The sequence below is a fragment of the Protopterus annectens genome, chromosome 6.part0 (assembly GCF_019279795.1).
Source record: "Protopterus annectens isolate FY-2018-M chromosome 6.part0, PAN1.0, whole genome shotgun sequence".
Taxonomy (NCBI): Eukaryota; Metazoa; Chordata; order Ceratodontiformes; family Protopteridae; genus Protopterus; species Protopterus annectens.
This window is the reverse complement of record NC_056737.1, coordinates 286,856,034-286,880,181: the sequence shown is the minus strand read 5'-3', so window position 1 is coordinate 286,880,181 and position 24,148 is coordinate 286,856,034. Positions and strand designations below refer to the sequence as shown.

Genomic DNA, 24,148 nt, shown 5'->3' with positions numbered 1-24,148 from the left:
ACACCAGGAGTACAGACTGCCATTTGACTGTGGTTTGGGCATATAATACCATAGACACCAGGAGTACAGACTGCCATTTGACTGTGGTCTGGGCATATAATACCATATACACCAGGAGTGCAGACAGACATTTTCTTTCTATAATGTAACTCCTGCTCATCTCTCACATGTCTCAGCTATAGCAATTTAAGCTCAGTGTTTTGTCATAGTTCAGTACATGCAACCACTATGATCGCTATATGCTGCAGTTGCTCTTATTTCTCATGTTGGCTGCTTCAGTTTTCTTTTTACATGCTTTAGAATGTTGGAAATTAAATCTGAGTAATTGTTCTAATGAACTTCAAGTACAAATTATGATTATCAACTATATTTTATGCTACTTCCTTTCATTTTTTATAATTTTTTTCATTAATTAAGGAAATGAAGAATCAGATGGCCCATGGAGATACAGGCAAATTGTTTAACAGAAATACAACACAAAATTATAAATAAATGAAAGGGACCCATTCTAATTGTCTTCAATCAAAGGTTCAGTATCATTAATAACATCTCATTGTAGGAACAGGATGCCACCCAGCCATTAGCTGCCTGCTTTCTGACAAATTTCCCTCTTTGCTCATACTATATGCCAGTTAGTTGCTAATCTCTGCCGCAGAACATACCAAGATCACAGCAAAAGCATGCCAACGCGTGTATCATTTATCATAACAAAAGTGATATCTACCTGTATTTTCTTCTGCTTCTCTGATACCTAGAACATGATACAAGTCAGAGACTCTGAAAACATCTTGTCAGTCCCAGGCCTCGCCATCTTCTACGAAGATAACATGGTGAAGGTGGTGAAAACATTTGTATCTGTATTTATAGAACTACCTCTATTTATAGACTCTCAACCCAACCCAGGTCACATTTGTTAAGGGTGTGTCCTGCCTACCTTACCTGGTTGACGTCTTCAAAATAGTCACTGAAGCAATGGACAAGGACAAATTAATGCAGATTGCCTATCTGGACCTTGCAAAGGCATTCATTACCAGCCCGCATGCAGGCATCATAGATAAAATCTTCAACCTAAATGTAAATCCCTGTGTAACTCACTAGATAGCAAACTGACTCACAAATAGAAAATGGAAAGTAAGAGTAAGTGGATGTACCTCCACCAAAAGATGTGTCACCAGTGGAGTGTCTAAGGATTCAGTCCTTGGGCCACATCTCTTTGGCATTTGCTTCACATAAGTCAAAGCTAATACCAAGAAATTGAGGTTAACCAAGTTTGCAGATGTCTGTAAACTTATTACCATGATCAACTCCTTTGTGCAAACTATGATCTTCCAAGAGGGTCTGTTCCAAACAAGTATTTGGGGCCAAAATCATGGAGTTAAACTAAATGCCAAGAAATGTGCAACTGTATCCTTCAGCAAGCATGACTCCCTTTGTGACATTGACATGATGTTTCACCACTGTGATGTCCACTGCCTGTCATTCCATTGTGCTTAAATGTTTTAGTATTATATATGAAGGCACAGGTCACTTTTGGTTTTACTGTGTGGACCTTAAAGGAAGACAGCCTATGAATAGGCTGTAGTGGATAATTTCACTGAGGAGATAAGTAACGATTCAAAGATGGAGACTGGACAGTGAAAACAAGAGATGGAAGAGGACAAATTGTAAATAATTTATATTCAGAAAACACTAGAATCTGGCAGGAAAGTCTCCATCTTCTGGAATTTAATTGATACAAGAAGTTCTTAGTTGGCAAGAAATTTAAACGTGTTAGTCTGGCAAACCTTTCTTGATTATGCATCAAGAAGAATAATTTTCTTTCCATTAGTCCCATGTTATTACTTTAGAGACAGTGAGGAATGTAATTTAGAGAATGGACAAAGCTCTTTTTGATTCACTCTGAGCAAGATGCAGGTATACAAATGGACAAATTAATATTTGATCAGCAGTGATATTAAATGGAGAAAGTGAATTCATAACTGACTGTAGAATATATGCAGCTTTGGAAATGTTTTTGTTTGCAGATTTTCCATAGCTTAAAGCAGAATGTCCTATTTAGTGAGACCATCTAGAACAGGTGCCACACACAATTCATGATACAACATCCAGCCCATAAAGAGCCCTGTAGTTTGAAACATTGTTATTGTTTCCCTTGAATATCATTTATTTGTTCTGTATAAGCAGGATTTGTATTGGCTGGCATTTGGTGCACAGGATTAAGGACATCTTTATGAGCTGTTTCCAGTGGTCCAGTGCTCCACGGTTTGATTCCCCTCAGCCTACATTACCTAAATCTATGACTCTGAGCAAGTCACTTAACCAGACAGTGCTGTCAGGTTGAGTCTGAAAAAGGTCCATGGAGATCAATACTCTACCCAGGTAATCAAATAAAATAAATTATTTGCATTACTGCTGTGTAAGCAGGTCCTGATTCATATTCCTCCAGCAGTATGTAACTGCTGTGTTTGATGAGTTACTTCTGCATTAGACTATTCCTTCTATACTTAGATCCAGATCATAACTAGAATCCAAACGCCTTCACCTGCCAGGTACATTCTTAATATCATTCAGCTTACAAGCTGAAATATTTTGTACAGTAGACAGATATCTTGTTGCTGAGAACTCTCTACAAAAGAAGTTTGCCATTTTGATATCTCAGAAGGACCATGTCTCTTGCATATTCAGTATGGTAATTTGTATTTGGCTTAGAACAAGATGAACATATTTTTTCTTGAACTATCATTGCTTTCTGTACAGTAAACAGTAAAAGTAAGGTATGCATTTTCTATATGTATTCTGCCTGGTGGTTATGGTCAACTGAAAGTAGGGCAGTTTGCTAAAAGTAAGACATTTCTTATATGTGTGAGCCGTCCATGTAAGTTTAATTATTTGTTGTTTATTTAAATTTATGAAAAGAAACAATGTCAAGGTGCTAAAAGTTGGCAGCTGTTTATTTGTTGCATATTGAAAATTATTTACAGAATCACTCTCATGATGCTGAAGACTACTTAATAGTGGAAACTTAGGTGGATAAGCTTCATAAAAGAAATGTCAGAATAGTTTAGAATAGACAGGCATTCACAGGTGCGTGTTTTTTTAAGGAGGGGACAGGAGAAGAGTACTGAAGATGTCTCTCACAGAGATCCTGACCCAGCATAATCACTTCACTAATATGGCTTCCTGTGATCTGGATTGAGCATCGGCAGTCCTAATCTGTGTGATATGCTAAAAGTGATCTCCAGTCCCAAAAGTAAACATCATCTGTTAGCCGACTAAGATAAATTGTTCCCTTAACTCAATTATTTCTTTGATCTGGGCAAATATTATTTTATGTTACCAGTCTTATACTGCATGATACAGAAGCACTGTAATGACTATCACAATTCCTTAAATGTTATAAATTAGGCCTGCCCTTGTTAAGCACTCTGACACACTTTTTCTAATTCTTATGTCCAATATCATACTGCTGGTGAAAGGGGAAGTGACAGCACTCTGAAGCATAGTCATCTCTTTTTTGGAGTGACATGAAATTCAGAGGTGGCAATATGTAAGTGGGAATGCAGGAGGTTTCCCTGAACAAGAGATGCACAAAGTCCTCAAAGGAGAAAAATATTATTTTATCTTGCAAGTTAATGAGAATATCCATTTGGACATCCTTGCTTAGAGAAATTGTTTCTGTGCATTGGTTATTTGGAGGAGGAGTCTTTAACCATTATGGTCTGGTCTTATCTGTAACAAATTACAGATTATTTCACATATAGACATATTGGTTGTACTACTTCAGGCAAGTTGCTTTCTAACAAAAAAAAACAAAAAAAAAACAAAAGAAGTGGAGACTACACTTTGAGGTTTCCACAAGTAAAACTGCTTGATTATCTTTATTTAACATTTGTTGACCGGGTTAGTCCCAAAAGACTAGTAGACTCTTTTATAAGGATACTCAAAGTATTTACACCACTAAGGGAAGTTTGGCCAGGGCATTGGGGAACTTTTTCTACTTTTTTCGATAAGAACCATGGGATCATTTATGGTTCCCTATTGATTTGTCGACAGCTTAGGTTGTCGAATGCGTATTCATCGACACCTAAGTGTCGAATGCTTAAAATAGCGAATGGCCACATCATCGAATTCCTTCCTTTGGAAAGAATTTGCATGGCCGTTCGCGGGGATTTGCCCTTTCCCCAATGTAGAGCACTTTTAGAGTTGGTATATTTAGTTAGGGGGTGTGTTTGTTTATTTTGTTTGTGGATTGTCAAGTGGATTCTTTCCCTAGGAAAGAATTTGATGATTTGGCCATTCACTGTATTTAGCTTTCGACACTTAGGTGTCAATGATTTTGTATTTGATGACCTAAGTTGTCAATGTTATGATATAGATGCTCATTTACATCCGTCTGAGCTACCACCAACTTAATGGGACCTTGGTTTATTGTCTCATCCAAAGAATGACACATTTAGGAGTGCAGCACCTCCATTATGCTGGAATGCAGCCAGTAATCAAGCTATCTGTTGTGGAAATAAAACCCAGGGCCTTCTGCACCAAAATCAAGTGTGCTATCTGTTGCAACACCGACACTTGAAGTATCTTTTGCAGCTGTCTGGATGCTAATTGTTCTGCATCACTCCCAAAACACTGATACACCATGTAAGTTTCTATCACTTTATTGAACATGCAGTTTAAAATGTAACAACATGGGGTGAAGATAAAGCCACAGGATGAGAAAAAAGGACTGATAATGTATTACTGCATTTATTTTAACACTACAGATCAGTAGTGGCCCACAGAATCACTGGCCACCTACCATTCAACCAGTATTCCATTCCCTTGTGTTTCTCTTAGCATTTTGTTTTTAAGAAATTAATTATTCAGTGCTTGGCTCTGTGTATCAGAAAAATAAAGCTCTGACTGTAACTGACATGATCTGAGACTGAGTAGCAGCTCTGGTACCAGAAGAGCTGTGCAAGGGATGATAGGTATTTTCAGCTCATGCTGGTTCTGTAATTCTTGGGAGAGGTTAGGTGTCTCCCAGATTAATTAGCAGTTGCTTGCATGCAAGAAAAGACTTACTCAGTAGAAATGTCCATGGTGGTGGTGGTGGGGGTGGGGGGCATAGTCTTTGTGATCTGCAGCTTGTAATGGCAACCTCATGGGCATATGCTTAGGATACTCCAGTGGTAACACAGGTGCTCACATCAGCTAGCACCCACCATCTTCACAAATCATCTCATTACTGGGATGACTGTGATGGCAAAAACAACCTCTGTTGCAGTCTGGATGAGAGCATGTCTTGTTCGTTGTTGCCCTCACTGGAAAATATGGAGAATAGGGGAATGAATTAGTTAAGACTGATGGAAGAGACTTTCTGATCAGCAAGCAAGGAAGGAAAAATCCTTTAGTAAAGGTCAGTAGATATTCAGGTGCCAAATGAGGTGTGCATCATACTTACTATGTGTTAAACATCAGACATAACATATGGCATTGCAGCTTCATGTCATTTGCATGCCAGGTAATGTAGTGTCAGTGTTGTTGGTCTGTTGTGATTAATTAAAAACTGATATTTAAAATGTCTTGCAGATGAAACAGATTTCACTGAATTCTCTGTTGCATATACTGGAAATTTCCTTGGATTAAAATGTGTTATACAGTCTGGTTATACCCAACAAGAACTGAAATTGTTGAGTAGCCATTCATTTGGAAAGACCATAGTCGAATGGTGTTTGCTCCCTGAACATTGACATGCATAGTGTTTATCCTACATATGTCATGTCACTGAGCCTTACACTGCCTTACTTGTGTGTGTGGACTCTGCCCCTGCCACTCACCTAAGCTTTATATATTACCTTACTAAATGTATTTCCCCAACACTACCACTAAACAAGACACGCGCGCACACACACACACACACACACACACACACACACACACACGCACACACACACACACACACACGCACACACACACACACGCACACACACGCACACACACACACACACACACACACACACGCACACACACACACACACACACACACACACACACACACACACACACACACACACACACCCTTACCACAACATAATACAAAATCTGTCCCCTTCCCAGGCCTTACTCTAACCCTGGCCCTTCAACACTAACAAATGCTCTAACTACTATAATGCAATCGTCCACATCTTCATTCCATTACCTCTTCAGTCCAACATTCAGGTTTTGGCATTCTCTTACTTTCCTGTGCTGTATAAAGCTTTAATTCAGACGTATTATATTAACTCAAATAAGCATTCACTCATATGTGTAGATGCCCTTTTTACAGTCACAAAAAATATTCTACCAAATGAGTATTCAACCTTTTTTGATTACACCCATACATGGTAGCCATTCATTCCATTGAACTGGCTGCTTGCCACTGAATGTCTGTGAAATGCAGTTGTGTTCTGTTCATTGACATTTTAAAATCTCATATGAATGGAGCATCAAACGCATGTGGGGTAAAGTAACTGTGCATTAGCTCTGCTCTGTGTCTTTCGGCTTTTCCTGGTTAGGGGTCGCCACAGCTAATCTCCGGTCCGCTAGTGATTGGCAGTTGATTTTTACATGCCGAGTTGCCAGCCCTGATGCACAACCTTCAATGAAGGTACGGCCATTCACACATATCTCCACGCAGAAGGCGCTCTAGCTGAGAATCGAACCAGACAGCATCTTACTGTGAGGCGACAACGCTACCGCAGCACCACCACCGCGGATATTAACTAAAGCTCTCACATATTTGGAGTGTTTCAGCATTGGGGATGTGAGAATAAGTAGGTTAGGATTAGAATAAGAGTTAAATAAGGTGGACAGATTTAGTGTGGTGCATGTATGTGTCTGGGTGAGGCATCTTGTGTAATAGTAGCCCCCCCACCCACCTTATTAATGCCTGTTAACCCTAACTCTAACTTTGCCCCTGCCTGTAAACCTAACCCTGGACCTTTCCTTAGCACTACCAGCATTCAGATGAATTCTGTTTGCATGTGTGGTGTGGTCTGTGTGTTTGGATTAGATTGCAAAAGGAAACCACTTGTTTCCTTTTGTAACCCTTTGACTTTTGTCATTGTGTTTGTGTGTGTATGTGTGTGCGTGCCCGTGCAAGCATGCATTTAATATTTAGTTTTTTGGTCTTTCCAGAACATAGCATGGCAAATGTACCATTTACAGTTCAGCAAAACTCAAAGTTGGCAAAAAAGTTTTGCCACAGTGGTCAAACAAGGATGAAATCTTATTAAAAAAAAAATATATATATATATATATATATATATATATATATATATATGTGTGTGTGTGTGTGTGTGTGTGTGTGTGTGTGTGTGTATGTATGTATGTATATGTATATGTATATAAAACCTACCTAGAGGTAATTCACATTGATGCTATATATGTTTCTCCTGCCTGTGGTGGTAATGGAGTTTTCCATTTAATTTCTGATTGTCTTTAATGTCTAGCTTGGCAAAACGTTTGTGGTGAATTTCTGTTTCATCACAATGCATTTTGTCAATCTTCTGCATACCCTTTCATCACTAGAATTTGTGTGACTGCTTAAAGGTGTACATGGTAAGCATCTTGTGGTCCCTTTAATTACTTCCATAATATTGTTCTTATGTTCCTAGTAATGGCATATTGCAATAAATAATTGTTTTTATAAATGAAGATGATTTATGTCTGTGTTTTGCCTAACACTAAGTACTTTTGAGAGCAGTCAGTAACAATGGTTTAGAGCTTCTATAGAAAGGCACTAACTTTTATACCAACATCGTTCCCAGGTAAAGGCCCAGAAATCCTTTACGCTGGACAGAAACTCAATGACAATGACTGGCACACGGTACGAGTCATTCGACGGGGCAAGAGTTTGAAGCTGACTGTGGATGATGACACAGCGGAAGGTAAGTGTTGTCTTTGTCTTTGCTATGAAATCTAATTTATTAGTGGTAACATTTAATTTACATAATATTAACCCATTCTCATCTTGCATGCTGTTTAAGGCAAGCTTTAAACATTTCTGGTGACATTGCTGCTCTGGTGAAGTTGTTCTTTTGCTTGATGATTTTCTGTTCTGGGTCTCTAGTTGTTTTTAGTGTTCCTGTCCAAACCACTCATTTTTGTTTCACACAGCTTGCTTATGCCTTCACCTACAAATGAACATTATAGCATGCAAACTGTAACATGTGACATGCAGCGTGTGCGTGAAGCATAACCAGTACAGCTTGCGGCCTTTATCATGCAGTCTGAAGCATGAGTCATGGATCATGCAGAAATTTAGTATTTAGTTTGAATCACATAGCATGACTAATGAAGCATGCAACATACAGTATACATGTAGAATATAGCATATAGCATAAGGCAAATAATATGCAATTTGTAGTATGCGGTCTGCCTCATTTAGCATATGGCATGCAGCTTGCATTTTGAAATCTGTGTCATTTTGCTTGTAACTTAAAGCATGTTGTAATACACATTCAGCAGCAAGCAGCATGAAACATACAGCATGTAACCTATAGTATGCAATGTGGAGTAGAGCATATGGCATGCAGTTGATACACAAAGAGTAAAGAACAAAGCACAAGGTCTGCTGTATGAAGAATGAACCATACTGTAAACAGCATAAGCAGTTAAAAATATGAAGAGTTTAGAGAATAGGTGACAGGGAGATCTACATACTCAGAATCATTTGCCATTTTCTAAACACAAGGGATGAGATTCAAAACATCCAAGATGCAGCTGGTGAAGTCTGTCACTAAACTGCATTGCTAATGCTGAACCTCAAGCTGCATTTCAGAAGGTGTTCTCCAGATGGTGCCTTTCGTTAATTTTTTTTTTTTTAGGAACCTTGCTGACTGTTATCAGTCACAAGGCAGGTTAATGCAGCCATCCAGCCAGCCAGCCACTGCCCCACCATAGGTTCATAGTTAAGTACTTGGCTGACTTAAGCCTAGCCATTAACTGGAGGTCACAACCAACCCCTACACCTTGTATCTATGAGGTAAAGACCATAACCACTAAGCCAAACCCACCCATAATGTTAAAGTTATTCTGAGCAATCTGCTTACCTTTTTATGATTTATTACCTAAGTGACTAAAAATTGTTTTTGTGCCACCTGGCTGTTATCGCAGGGTAGGAAGGAGCTTCAGCAGCAACCATCGACGTTGCTTGGTGTATGGCCAGGTAAGGTTTTACATTCTCAAAAGGCAAAGAGAGAAAGCACATGGGAATAGCTTTGGACAAAAAGAAATGACTATAAAAGATGCATCTCCAATACTATATATGCAGTAATGACACAGACAGGAAACAGTACATAATCCCTATATTTGTTAAAAACTGGGGTTGTTTTGGATTGCAGTTAGATTCACTGTGTCATAAGCTTTATTTGGGTGACATGTAACTTTACCTCTCATTTAGATATATAAGTTATGGTACTGCTTAGTTTTGTCTTTTCTTTTAAATATCATAGAATCTTATCTTAATACAAAAAATATGTAATTGTTTTACCATGTATGATTTTCTGCTATTTCTGGAGAGCATACCTCTCAACCACTTAGATCTAGAAATCTGGAAAAAACATAAATAATGGGGTAACAAAGCTCCTAAAATGTTCTTACAAACTTAGAAAGTTGATAGAATAAAATGTTTTGCATTCATTTTCTAAAGAGAATGAATTCTGAAACTCAAATGTCTGTCATCATTTTCTGACTTTAATCCTCAATAACATGGCAATAGTTTGCCAGAAAACTAAAATTTTATGAGGAAAAGGCCTAAAATATCAGACAGAATCTGAACATTCTGAGAAAATCTGTATAAGTTGAAAGGTATGCTAGAGAGCTATTTTCTATCTGATGCTATTAATTTAAACCACTTGTTCAGTACATCAAGGCAGAGCTGTACAGATAGATGAAACAGTAAGTATATAGCACATTTTTATAGCAGTCGAGTTTTTAACAGTTTGTTTAAGTACGAAATGCAGTGAAACATATAAGCTATTATCGGCAGTATGTTTCATTGATGTGGAGTTTTTATATTTACACATAATTTCCGTCCTGCCGAGTGGAAAGCTAAAATTTACAGACTGTAACTTTATCTTTCTTAGAGAGTATTAATATATGGTTTTCAGAAATGTATGGATTACTAGATTTATCATCAGTTTGGGTAAGTTTACACTGCAGAGAAGACATGTATTGGGTTGAGAAAACTGATGTTACCTAATTTTCATTACATTTACCATTTTCATACTGTGCAACTCTTCTTTGTTTAATAAAGATATTCTGAACAACCGGCATGCCTTTTTTAAGATTTACTACCTAAGTGACTAAATTGTTTTTGTGTCGTACATGTGCATTTTATTACAAAAAAAGACTGTTGGAAAACCAGTATCTGAGTTATTCTGCAGCATAGGCCACCTGCTTCCTCACTAACTGCTCTAATGGGACCGACCACTCATTCTTTTTAAGGGGACCATATGAGCAGCCATTTTATTTTATATCAGTGTATTCATTCACAGAAAGAAATAACCACACCTTATAATCTGAGATGCGATTCTGGCTATATCAGCTACAAAAAAGGGCTTGTCACTGTATTGAAAAGTAGCCTGGTTTACCTAAAGTGTGGCATCACTTTATGATCTTAACCTTATTGTGGCTGATTAGCTGAAGTCACTCACACTGTTATTTGAACAGTTATTGCTTTTGTTCTTCCTGATGCATAATTACTGATGTCACATTTTATCAGCATTATATACATAAAAGATTGTCCAGGCAGTTTTTGTTAAATATGAAAATACTGTGACCGTTTTCCTTTATCATCTCCTTAGTAACTTTCAGTAATTGTTTCAATATTTGTTTAAACATCTGCTTCCTTACTAAGCACATTTGCTTTCTATGGCATGTTAACTTGTTATTGCAGTTTTTCTCCCCATCAGCTCTGTGAATACAACTAAGTCAGCATTAAGTAAACAAATATATATATATATATATATATATATAGATAGTAAACTTATACTTTAGTAATTAGTTCAAGGTGAACCTTGTCCATCAACAATAAAGTACATCATGATGAAGGCACTTTTTGTATTTGAGGAAAGATTATATTCTCATCTGTTATGGATAATTGCATGAATTTTATAAAACTTAATATGTAGAAATGTGTCCTCTGATGAGTTTGGTGAATTTTTTTGTTTTAATTTTTATGTGCTTGCGCTAGGACAAATGGTAGGAGATCACACACGACTGGAATTTCACAATATCGAGACTGGGGTAATGACTGAAAAACGTTACACCTCTGTCGTCCCATCAAGCTTCATTGGCCATCTTCAGAGTCTTCTTTTTAATGGGATGATGTACATTGACTTGTGCAAAAATGGAGATATTGACTACTGTGAACTGAATGCCCGCTTTGGCAAGAGGAACATTATTGCTGACCCTGTGACTTTCAAATCTAAGGCTAGTTACCTGACGTTATCTACACTGCAAGCATATGCATCCATGCATCTCTTCTTTCAGTTCAAGACCACATCTCCTGATGGCTTCATCCTTTTTAACAGTGGTGATGGCAATGACTTTATTGCTGTGGAGCTCGTCAAGGGGTATGTTGTACATTTATTTACTTGTTTGTCTTCATGCAGTGAGTTTGAAAAATGTGGTATTCTTCCTTTCCAGCATGTTTCCTGACAATTTAGAGACATGTATACAAACTTATCTCAACTTTCTTTGATTGCCATGCTTATTCCTGCTGACAGCACAGTGGTAGGACATTCTGTTTTCAGTCAACAGATGCAATGCTTTTAAGAGCAGCTAACTATGAGTTCATTAAGCCTTTATACATTTATTATTTGTATTCTGTGAAAAGTATTGTCAAAAACTATAATTCAGTGTTTCACAGTGTTGCAGTTATGTAAAGGTACAAGTCACACATCAGCCCCTGGCTTTACCTGACACTCATAGAATAGTAATTTACATAGCACTTATGAATTCAAAGAATTCTGTGAAGTCACAAGGAGCGAGAGAGCCATGTATAGGCAGCCATTTTAGAATCATATCTGCAGCGCCTCTGCTGTAGTTATATTGTACAAATGGCTGTCTATCAAGGGCGTAAATGGCACAGTCTTTTCACTATCTATAAATATAAAAATAGCAACACGTTTTGTAGATGTTTGTGTGTGTGCATGTGTGTAGATGTGTCTGTGTAAGTATGTATGCAAGTGTGCGTAAGTAGAAGAGAATCTGCGAGACTGCAAGGACAAATACAAAAGTGTACTGGCATCTACTTTATTCAAAAGCAGAAACAAATGAAATGGCCCATGAATTATTTTAGTGACTTTCCAGCAATTTAGGACCCATTGTATTGACTTGCACTGTTGTACAAAATTAATCAGTACGCCATAGACATTGTTTAGCTTTATAATGAGCAAAACATGTGCTTCTATCACTTCATTCTTTTATCTATGACACTATCAATCTTATAAACAATATTTGAATGTCTGAAATATGCTGTTCATGATGCCCTTCAAATCTATAGTACAAATATACATGTACACATAGCAGTGGTGGCCCCTTTAGTATACACTGTCTACTGAAGAGATTAATTGTGCTATATACACAGTGAATTGTAAACACTGCAGAAGCTCTAAAATAGTTTGTTAATGATAATGAATTAAAACCTTTCTGGAAAACCATTATTTGGTGTAATTCATACCACCTTTTAGCAATGGATTATAATGGCAAAATAGTTTTAGCAAGTGTGAGCTTAACAATGTGCATAATGATGATACTGCTGTGATGTGGGAAGCCTGCATTATTATAGCACAAGATGATGTGATAACTATGGAACTGTGAGGGTATACCACAGTTTAATAAGGCATTTATAACACCGCAGTTTAATAAGGCATTTATAATACCACAGTTTAATAAGGCATTTATAACACCACAGTTTAATAAGACATTTATAACACCGCAGTTTAATATAGCAATAACCCACGCCTGGGTGTGGGTAATGCTGGATTTACCTACGGTTGGTGTGGTTTAGTCAAGAGGGTGAAGCCTGAGTGGCCAAACTAAGCCAACCGTGGGTAAATCCAACATTGCCCACACACAGAAGTGGGTTATTGCTATTATACAATGACATTATTTAAGAAAAAAAATAATAGTTTTAGCAAGTGTGAGCTTAACAATGTGCATAATGATGATACTGCTGTGATGTGGGAAGCCTGCATTATTATAACACATTATTATAACATAATGGAGAATCTCTGTTGCTTTTTTAAAGCTGTCTCGCTATATTAAACTCATTTAACATAGCGAGACAGTGTTGCTGTAAGAGTTATAGTAATGGAAAAAGTCTGGGCGACCGGACCTTTTTCCATTACTATAACTCGGATTTACAACATGCACACTGACCAATCAGCATGCATGTTTTTGAATATTAATGGGGGGGTCGTTGTATAATAAGGCATTTATAATACCACATTTTAATAAGGCAGTGTTTGGGACACGTTCCAAGGTATAACCCACACTGCAACCTTTACAGCAGCAGCTGATTATAAGTTGTTAAGTGTGTGTGTGTGTGTGTGTGTGTGTGTGTGTGTGTGTGTGTGTGTGTGTGTGTGTGTGTGCTCGTGCGCGTGTGTGCTGACAAATTACAGAAATAATGTTGCCTGTCAAAACAGTTACCCATTATCTGAAGATGTTTGGCTGTTTTGTTTTGTTTTGTTTTCCATTACTGATTGGCTATATCCACCTGTGGTCCGAGGGTGTCTGAGTGCCTTAATTTTCTGTGTTAACAATTACCATGTTTCATTGAAATATATGAGTTTTGCACACAATAACTTATACATTTCATTATGAAATCCATAACTTCATGTATGTATAAGCCGCACACACTCAAGGAGGTTGGAAATTTCTGGAAAAGTGTCCTCCCTATACTCAACCTACCTACCCACCCACATGAGAGGATTTGTCTTTTCACATCTCCCTTCCTTACATATTCTCCTTTTCTAAACATTTCTCCAAATGTGTATTGTTTTTAATTCAATGACAGGATTGGATCCCCATTCCCAAGTCAGTGTACTATTAAAGCTCATGAAAGTAACTGTTCAGTGTTTGATTCGTGCCATGAATGCCCCTCCTATTGCCCACAGAGTGCACAGAGTCACCTTCTACTGCAGTTCATTTGGAGTTACTTGTATTGTTGGAATAAGTGCTCTAACATGATTAATTGTTGTTAAGGTATGTAAACAGTGATCCATGAATAATCGTTATTAAGGTTTGTAAACAGTGATCCATGAATAATCATTGTTAAGGTATGTAAACAGTGATCCATGGATAATTGCTGTTAAGGTATGTAAACAGCGATCCATGAATAATCGTTGTTAAGGTATGTAAACAGTGATCCATGAATAATCCTTGTTAAGGTATTTAAACAGTGATCCATGGATAATCGTTGTTAAGGTATGTAAACAGTGATCCATGAATAATCCTTGTTAAGGTATGTAAACAGTGATCCATGAATAATCCTTGTTAAGGTATGTAAACAGTGATCCATGAATAATCGTCATTAAGGCATGTAAACAGTGATCCATGAATAATCCTTGTTAAGGTATGTAAACAGTGATCCGTGAATAATCGTTGTTAAGGTATGTAAACAGTGATCCACGAATAATTGTTATTAAGGTATGTAAACAGTGATCCAGTCAGCTTCAGAAGAGACTGCATTACATAGCTTTGAACCCTTATACATCACAACAACAAGTAGTATGCAAACAGCTAATGAAGAAACAGCAACCCATGCAAACACAGCTTCAACAGCTCAAAAATCAAAAACTATAGGACGATCAAATCATGGCAACCTGGTTTGACAAACCAGTTTTGCCATCAGAACCAGTATTAAATTTCATATTTCTTTACTACTCTGTTAAAAAAAATCAGGAACTCACAGACCTTTTTATTCCTGTTACATGATAATTATTTTTAATGCAAGTAGTATTTGGAAAGAGAAAGTTCTATGTGTATTTTACTCTTGGCAGCAGATGGGCAGATGTAAATGGCAGCTAATATCTGCTGCCATTTAAAGGCAAGGAAACTTTCAACCAAGCTGGAGCTAGAATATGTGTTTCCTCATGGAATATACCAGGGGTCAGCCTAGAAAAAGACATGTTTTTTGTATAAAAAAATACATATAATGCATCAGCTTAACTGTCTGTGCATAAGCAGGTAATTGGTTACCACTGGAAAATATAAATAAGGTTAAAAGTAATACTGACTTAAGTATGTACCACCAAAGTTATTTAGAAAAAAACTTAAGCCATTTTGGGTGGCTAATGACACTTGTATACCACTCCACTGAGAAGTTTGAGTGCCATTTTTCTGTGTCTTTATGTTTCTATGTCTTATGATTACCATGAACTTCTGACATCTTCTGTTTTAGGTATATTCACTATGTTGTTGACCTGGGAAATGGTCCTAATATCATCAAGGGAAACAGTGATAAGGCTCTCAGTGACAACCAGTGGCATGATGTTGTGATCAGCAGAGACAACAGCAACACACACACCCTGAAGATAGACACCAAATCTGTTACACAGGTCATCAATGGTGCCAAAAATCTCGACCTGAAAGGTAACTTTCATATTACTGTTATTATAGAAAAGAAGTGTCATTGATATAAACGTGAATAAAAGAAAAATGCCACATGAGACAGAGACTGTGTCCCCATTTGCACTTGATGCGCACATTATGTGGACTTTTTATTACTTTGCACTGTTATTATCATGTCATGTGGGACAATGGGAGGAGCCGTGGATAATTCTGTATATCTAAATGTGCGTACTGTTAGATGCCATTGATGAATATAAATATAAATATATATGTTAGAGTGCTAGCCAACTGATTAAAGGGAATAATGCTTTTATTTGTTTTCTCCAAAAAGAAAGGATTTATGTTAGGGAGAAGTGGTATGGATAATTTAAGAGATGCAGTACATTTAATGCAAGGCCAACAGAAAGAACTTTACCCAGACAAGGGCATTTTTGTAGATTTTATCAACTTCATTGACTCAATATGCTGATATATGGGGAATGCATTAGAGAAGATAGGCAGAACAAATGAATTCTGGAAATCAGTAAAAGTGTTGCGCAATAAGCACTTAAACAGAATGCTAGAGGATGGCACAGTATCTGAAATTTCATTTGTTTGTGTCTTTCGGCTTTTCCCGGTTAGGGGTCGCCACAGCAGAACTCCGGTCCACTAATGATTGGCAGTTGATTTTTACGTACCGGCTTGCCAGGCCTGATGCACAACCTTCAACGAAGGTACGCCCATTCACGCATGTCTCCACACAGAAGACGCTCTAGCTGAGAATTGAACCAGACAGCGTCTTACTGTGAGGCAACAACGCTACTGCAGCACCACCACCACAGGTATCTAGGAGCCACTTGTAAACAGGAAAAAATCTGTGTGTGTTAAGGAGGAGAAAAGGCAGGTTAATAGCTGTAATCACTGCAGTGGAATCAGCATACTGTATAAGAGAGGCTGAAACTATGAAGGTATAGAAGTCATTAATAAATGTATTAAAAGGGGGTGGGTCACAGACTAGAGCTTTGGGGTACACCACTGGAGACTTCAAGGTAGACAGAGAATGTATTCTGCCATTTTAAACCTGGGAGTTGTCAGTTAGCTATCTACCGAACTACAGAATGAAAAATGGGATAGTCAAAGTTGAGAAAATTTATGAATTTAGGGTGAGAAACTGAATCATTTACTAAAGCAAAATTACAGGTAACTTATCCAGCAACTTTTGCAGATCCCCAAGCTAGAACCCTCCAAATGAAACTCGAGGAGCAATAAATAAATAAATAAACAAATAAATAAATAAATGAAAAAAAATGTTCTTCTCAAACATTAAACCTAATGCATTCCAACAAAACTAAAATTAACCTGGTAAAAGATCAATTAATGAGAATGAGCAGACTCACCTTTAATGATCAAGATTTCATGAATGAAGACATTAGTTTATGTTACAAGTTTTTGAATAGACGTTATCCTGCTAAGGCTATGGAACCAAGTTTTAAAGATGTAGATATTCAAAAGGGAAGTAAGAAGGATGTTACTTTTAATAATATATCTATTAATAATAATCATAAGACTTCTATGCTTGTTAAGGATAGTTTAGATCAAAGAAAAATTACAAATATTATAAGAAACAATTGGAAGATTCTTAGTAGCTTTCCAGACGGGAAAAAAATCTGAAAGATTTTTTCCAGTACAGGTTGAGTTGTAGTCCTAAGAATAAATGTCTTAAATGAGGTACGTTTAAATGTTTAAACTGTAACTTTTGTCAGTATTTGTTCACTAGAACCACTGAATTTATTGTTAATAAGGTTAAGATGAATATCACTGCACATTTTACTTCTAAGTCCAAATTTGTTTATTTAATTTTGTGTATGCCCTGCAGTGCTTTTTATGTAGGACGTACTACAAGGGAACTATATCATACAATCTACAAACATAATTATGTGTAGCAGTGACTGATAGTAAAAATGCTTTAAGTAAACATTATAACAATGCTGCATGTAAAGATTCTTTTAAGTTTATTGTTCTAGACCAAATTTTAAATTTTGAAAATAGATTTGATGCTGAACATGACCTTGACTGGAAAGAATATGCAGGGTAAATTAAATTAGATGTTTGTTATCCACCTGGTGTTAATGACAAAGAGAATTTTAAAATATTTTTAAAGTGTAAAAGAATTAATAATTAGTTAATTACTTGTATCATGTGACTCAAGTTTTTATTTAAATGTTGTCTGTGTTTTGCTCATTCAGTCTGATAAAGTCTTGCATATAAGATGAGAGCACTTACTGGATATTTATTAAAGCTGTGACATTTTTACCTTTGTTAGTCATTTGTACTATCAAAATCACAGATGGCTCATCCAGCACCTTTTGTAGATCCTCAAGCTACAACCCAACATACCTGAGGAGCAATAAATAAATAAACAAATAAATAAATGAAAATAAAGCTGTTCTCAAAAAAAAAAAAAAAGGAAACCTGATGTAACTCTTTTATAAGCTCTTGTAGTTATAGCAACCTGCTTATTAAAATTGTAAAAAGCAACAGATTGCAACATTTGCACAAGTTCCCATACTCACCTCATTTTAAGAAAGTCAGCAGGGCAGTAAGGGCATTGTTGGGAGTCATTTATGAAGCTATGACTTCATAAAATATTGCAGATATTGTACCTTCACACCATTGACATCTGATTTGTGTCCCCTAACAGCTTTTGCCTGAGGTGGCCTCCCCCCACCCTTTGCCCTGGTCTTGTTACAGAAATGGGTTAAAGGTACCTGACAGGGATGTCCCTTATCTCCTTCATTATTTCTTTGTAGCAACTGAACTATTAGGAAGAGTTCTGAAGAATAAGGACTGAGGGTAGGGGTGGAAGTGCAAATGTATAGAAGTTAAAATTATTTGTGAGTAATTGTTGATATTAACAAGAGACAATGGATGTGTAAAAAAGGTACTTCAATACTTTACCTCCCCCTCAACACTACAGCTGAATGTTAGATAAGGAGCAAACAAGTTTCGAAATACTCACCTTACATGTGTGTTGTGTAATGTCCATCTCCACCCAGATACCTAGATTTAAAAAAAAAAACACCTTTACTGAATTACCACTTGTGACACAGGCAACCTTACATTTAAATAAAAGTAATTAAAGTTCATGTTTATAAAGATTATGCATCACATACATACAATCTAAGCAACAGTTCAAAATATATTCAGTTCCTGCCTTCTCTTCAACCTCATTCCTCCTCCAAAGTGTTTTCCTTAATATACCGTTTGCGCAAATTCCATTTTTTCTATGTAATTGACTCCTACTCTTTTCTAAAGAAATCCATTTACTGTTCGTTTATCTCTGCTACAATATTCATTACTTCAAGCATAATTAGTTTACATTTTAATTTCCATTTTCTAGTAACTGTTTTTTGGCTGCCACCAGAATTAAACTTAACAAGGCCTTAAAATGCCTAGGCAATTGAGATCCTGTATCCCAGCTAAAAAATTATTTCCTTAGTTACACTCATTTGCTTACTCAGTATGTTTTGGGAGTGTAATGAGTACTCTGTAGGAAATTTTTAAAGTTTGCCAACTCATTACACTCCCAAAACATATGTTTTTAAATACCTCTTTCTTCCCTATCACACTTCCAACATTTGCCATCTCCTGGAGAAAAATTCTTTGGAGTCTGCTTTGGGACTAAAAGTATCTATGCCAAGTGTTCCAGGCAAAAACCCTACAGCTTCTAGATTTTGCTGCATATTTGAGAACCTGTACATATGTCATCCCATTGTTTATTTGTGAATTGCATATCTAATCTCTCTTCCCAAACTTTTCTGACCTTTTCTGATTGATTCCTATAGTTATTGTGCGATATTTTATATTCCCTACTAATTATAATTATCCCTTTTTAACAGCAGCTTCTGTTCAACCAGTGCAGGTCTTTCATTTAGTATTCCCCTATCCCTCTCCCTTTGTTTATACTCTGATATCAATCTCTGATAGGGAAGGCAATCACCAGCCTGCAATTCAAATGTGTTCTTGCCGTCTTTGCATTCTATTACCTTTTCTTCTGTAATTATTGGTTCCCAATTCCCCGGTTCCTTTGCTATCTTCCTCCAGTAAATTCCAGCCCCCACCTGTTTATTCTCTGTACTCCTAATTGCAGGCATCCCTACTGGCAGAATTTCCTGTGTACATTCCCCTGTTGGCTTAGTTCTTTGTATACTTTCTGCTATTCTCCTTAAGTATCTGTGTCCAAAATCCCATTCTTTACTTATTTCTTAAATTACCCTGTTCTTCATCAGCATTCTTTTCCACATTGAACTGTAGCTTTCTACTTGTGTTATGTATAAGAGCCTTAACTGTATAGCTCAAAATATCCATTCAAGTTAGATAATCCTTAACATCCATGTTCAATTGGGAGGATCAACATATCCCACTTGAGTCTTATCCTTAACATCTATGTTCAATTGGGAGGATCAACGTATCCCACTTGAGTCTTATCCTTAACATCTATGTTCTATTGGGAGGATCAACATATCCCACTTGACTCTTATCCTTAATGTCTATATTCGATTGGGAGGATCAATGTATCCCACTTGACTCTTATCCTTAACGTCTATGTTCTATTGGGAGGATCAACGTATCCCACTTGACTCTTATCCTTAACGTCTATGTTCTATTGGGAGGATCAACGTATCTCATTTGACTCTTATCCTTAACATCCATGTTCTATTGGGAGGATCAACATATCCCACTTGAGTCTTATCCTTAACATCTATGCTCAATTGGGAGGATCAACGTATCCCATTTGAGTCTTATCCTTATCATCTATGTTCTATTGTGAGGATCAACGTATCCCACTTGACTCTTATCCTTAACGTCTATATTCTATTGGGAGGATCAACGTATCCCACTTGACTCTTATCCTTAACGTCTATGTTCTATTGGGAGGATCAATGTATCTCACTTGACTCTTATCCTTAACATCTATGTTCTATTGGGAGGATCAACGTATCCCACTTGACTCTTCCCCTTTCCCTGCCTAAATAAAATTCTTCAACACTTTATTAATTCTTATCTACAACTTCTCCTCTGGGTGACAAAAATATGCCTGACCTGTATATAAAACTAACGGAATTAAAAACATTTTACTGCTTTTATCTTGCTATGTATATCCATAGGCAAGAGCGTCTAGTTTCTCAGTTTTTGTGTTGTCTTTTGTTAGTCTCTTCCCACAAATCCTTGGCTGACATAACCAAATCATTTTAATCCACACTACTAAATACTTCATTTTATCATGCCCCCATTCATATGGGTATTGCTGGACCAATTCATTTATGGATACATAGTTTATAGTTATAGCCTTTGTTTTATCTTTCTTAATTTTATATTACCAAAAATGGAACTGCCTCAGAATATTCCACAACACTGAGATGTTCTTTACTAGTTCCATTAGGTACAAAATAATATCAGCTGCAAGTAAGCAAACTTTTCTTAAACACCATACCAAGTGTATCCTCAAATTTCTGAGTCCCTTATTTTCTATGCCAAGTGTTCTAAATATGCTAAAACAATGAGTAAAAAGGTCACACAGAAAAACCAACTTGTTAAAAAACACAAAAAGAAAAATCTAGCAAAGCTAGACTTTCCACTGTGTGATACCTTAAACCTCTTGTATTAGAAGCTACATGGGATATATGCAAATTACTCTTTAAGGATTCCATGTATGCTGTGCTGATGATGCCATAAGTAGGCAGAAACATGCATGTCCACAGCTAGTGGGGTTTGGCTTTAATTTGCCTATATCCCATGTCATCTCTAAAACAAGAGGTTTCACAGAGTGGAAAGTCCAGCTTTGTTAGAGTTTTCTTTTTGTGTTTTTTAACCAATTGTTTTTTTCTGTGTGACCTTTTTACTCATTGTTTTAATTTGTTAGTTGGGATATTTTACAGTCAACCTAATGTTTATAGATATCAGTTGGGTATGACAACCCTATGTTTCCAAATATTAGCCAAACATTCCACTTATGCTGTGCTGATGATGCCATAAGAAGGCCAAAACCTGCTTGTCCACAGCTAGTGTGGTTTGGCTTTATTGGTTTAAACTTGTCCATAAATAGAATTAAAAAAAAATAGTCACGGACATTCAGAATTGCCATTTAGCCGATACACCAGACATCCTTAAAAGGTAACTTGTATATATCCCATGTCACCTCTAATATAAAATGTTTAAGGTATGTTTTTTAACTAAGTGTTCAAAATATAATGCAAATAACAAAAGGTAAAGAGGGCACCCCTACTGGTTCCTCTGCTCAAACACAATTTATTAGAGAGGAACCCTCCCACTTTGATTTTTGCCTCAGAATTCTCATATAGCCTCCTAGGCAACCTTATTATTGTATTAAGGAATGCAAATCCTTCCATTGCCTTACTAATAAAATCCCAGTTTACTCTGTCTAATGCTTTCTCTACATCAAGGCCCACCAACTACAGTAATATTTTCTTGCATTCTGCTTCCTTTAATGTTTTGAAATGTGTCCCCTTCACAAAATCACATCAGTCCATATCTATATGGCATCACCATTGCCATTATTTTAACCATTGTAGACATAAGCACTTTATAATTATGGTTAAAAATCGAAAAGGGCCTATATGAAGCTGGATCACAGGGGCATTTACTGTCTTTAGGTATTACAGCCACCACAGCTTTTTTCCAGGATGTTGGTTTCTCCCCTCCTTTTAAAATACTGATAAACAAACCTTCCAAATCTTTATCCCTGTTTTCCTCCTAGCTTCCAAACTTCCACCAGAATACCATCTATTTCTGGAGACTCTCATGTAGATTGATTATACATCACCATTTTTAGCTCATCTACCCCTGTTTTCACTGTTAGTTGTTAAGCTTAATCTGCTTCTATCCTGGGCATATTTAAGTCTCCCATGAATATTTCCATGTGTGCTTTTTCTTGATTCCCCACTTCTCTGCTTTATTCATATCTTCATAACATTTCTGAAATATCTCTATATCTCTAATACCTCTACAGGATATGTGGTTATTTTTCCTGTTATAGGCTCCCTAGGTTTGGCAACAACATTTTCTACTTTTTGTTGCTTAAGTCATTGTGCCAAAAGTTTTTGTGCTCTGGAGTTATTATCAAAAAAAATAAAAAATAAAAAAATAAAACAGTTGCTTAATAGCAATCTTTCTAAACTCATGGATACTATCCAGGTACTCCCTTATTTTCTCTTTAGCATTCTGTAATTGCACCTCTTGTTCTGTGAGACCCCCCCTTATTCCTTATTTTTAATACTTTAACCTTGTCAGCACCTCTAAGTAATTCTTAATACTTCTTAACCAGATCTCTTTTTCTTTTATTTCTACCGTTTATAATCTCCACTTTAATTTTATCCCATGCACTAGCTATAACTTCTGGGGTACTTTCTATCTTCCCTAATAACTCCTGGATAATTTCCAGCACCCATTCTTTAAATTCTTCTGTTTTTAACGGGTGGTTAGGGAAGTGTCATTGTCTCATATTTACTTCATTACCTTGTAGTTTTATCTTAGTAATTATTGATGCATGATATGAAATAATTATTGGATATGTATCAAAGCTCTAATTGACATGTTCCTGTGAAATATAATTCCTGTCATGTCTAGACCAGTTATTGGCGCTTGGGGAATAGTGTATAAATTCTCTCAGAATTGCTGCTATTGAATTCAAATCTTTCATACCAATTGTTTTCTTAGATTTCTTCAGAAATTTTTATATTTTCACTTCTAGCTTACCAGATGCATCCTCATTGTTGCAAATCAAATTCCAGTCCCCAGGTATATGTAATATTCCATGCTTAAAGCTGATTATTTCAATTTACACTAACTGGTTTCTGTTCTTTTTTATTTTTACCCCCCCTCCCAATGTCAAAACTACTTGGATATTTTCAGAAAATCATTGACTTTTATCCTTGAAGAAAGCAGTGTTCTGTTCTTTATTGCTTTATTATCAACTTTTTTTCTATGGAAAAGTAAGAAAAAAAAGAAAATATAGTCTTCTGTTTCACCCCAAAAGACAAGCTGAAACATTTATTTCTAAAGGAAATCTATTCATCATATTTACTTATTTACACTTAAAGTTTGTTATTAAATTAAGCCAAGGGACTTAATCTAGACCCTCACATAAACCAAACTAAGAGAAAACATATCAGCTCTACATATTTTATGATCTGTGTACTTTTGCAGCCCATCCCCCACCTCAGCAACCCATGATTACAGCCTATTGACATAAACATGCCTTTGCCTTGCTTTTTCTTCTCTTTTTGCACTGTAATGCCTACATTTCTTAATATCAAAAAAGAAAAGAATGAAAGAAAAAAGCACCTGTTTACTTTAATAACTTCATCATATGCAAAAACAACTAAATTATTTTATTATAAAATATGCAATGTATATTGGGAAAAGTTTCATAGAAGTACTGTTAAGAAAATAAATTGTTTTTCTTAGTTACATTTTTCCTCTTTTTTCCCTCCCATCAGAGTACTTCCAAACATTAATGACATGAATGCAAATGCTTTTC

The 24,148-nt window shown here is 36.4% G+C and overlaps 1 protein-coding gene across 1 annotated transcript in view; it reads left to right on the top strand.

Annotated features, from left to right (window-relative positions):
• LOC122803823 (neurexin-3-like) overlaps positions 1–24,148 on the top strand; it is a 2,450,564-nt gene that overhangs the window by 2,344,102 nt on the left and 82,314 nt on the right. The window contains exons 13-15 of the mRNA XM_044073508.1: positions 7,794–7,913; positions 11,222–11,603; positions 15,440–15,630. Of these exons, the coding sequence (XP_043929443.1) occupies positions 7,794–7,913; positions 11,222–11,603; positions 15,440–15,630 (693 nt within the window). The remainder of the gene's footprint in view (positions 1–7,793; positions 7,914–11,221; positions 11,604–15,439; positions 15,631–24,148) is intronic.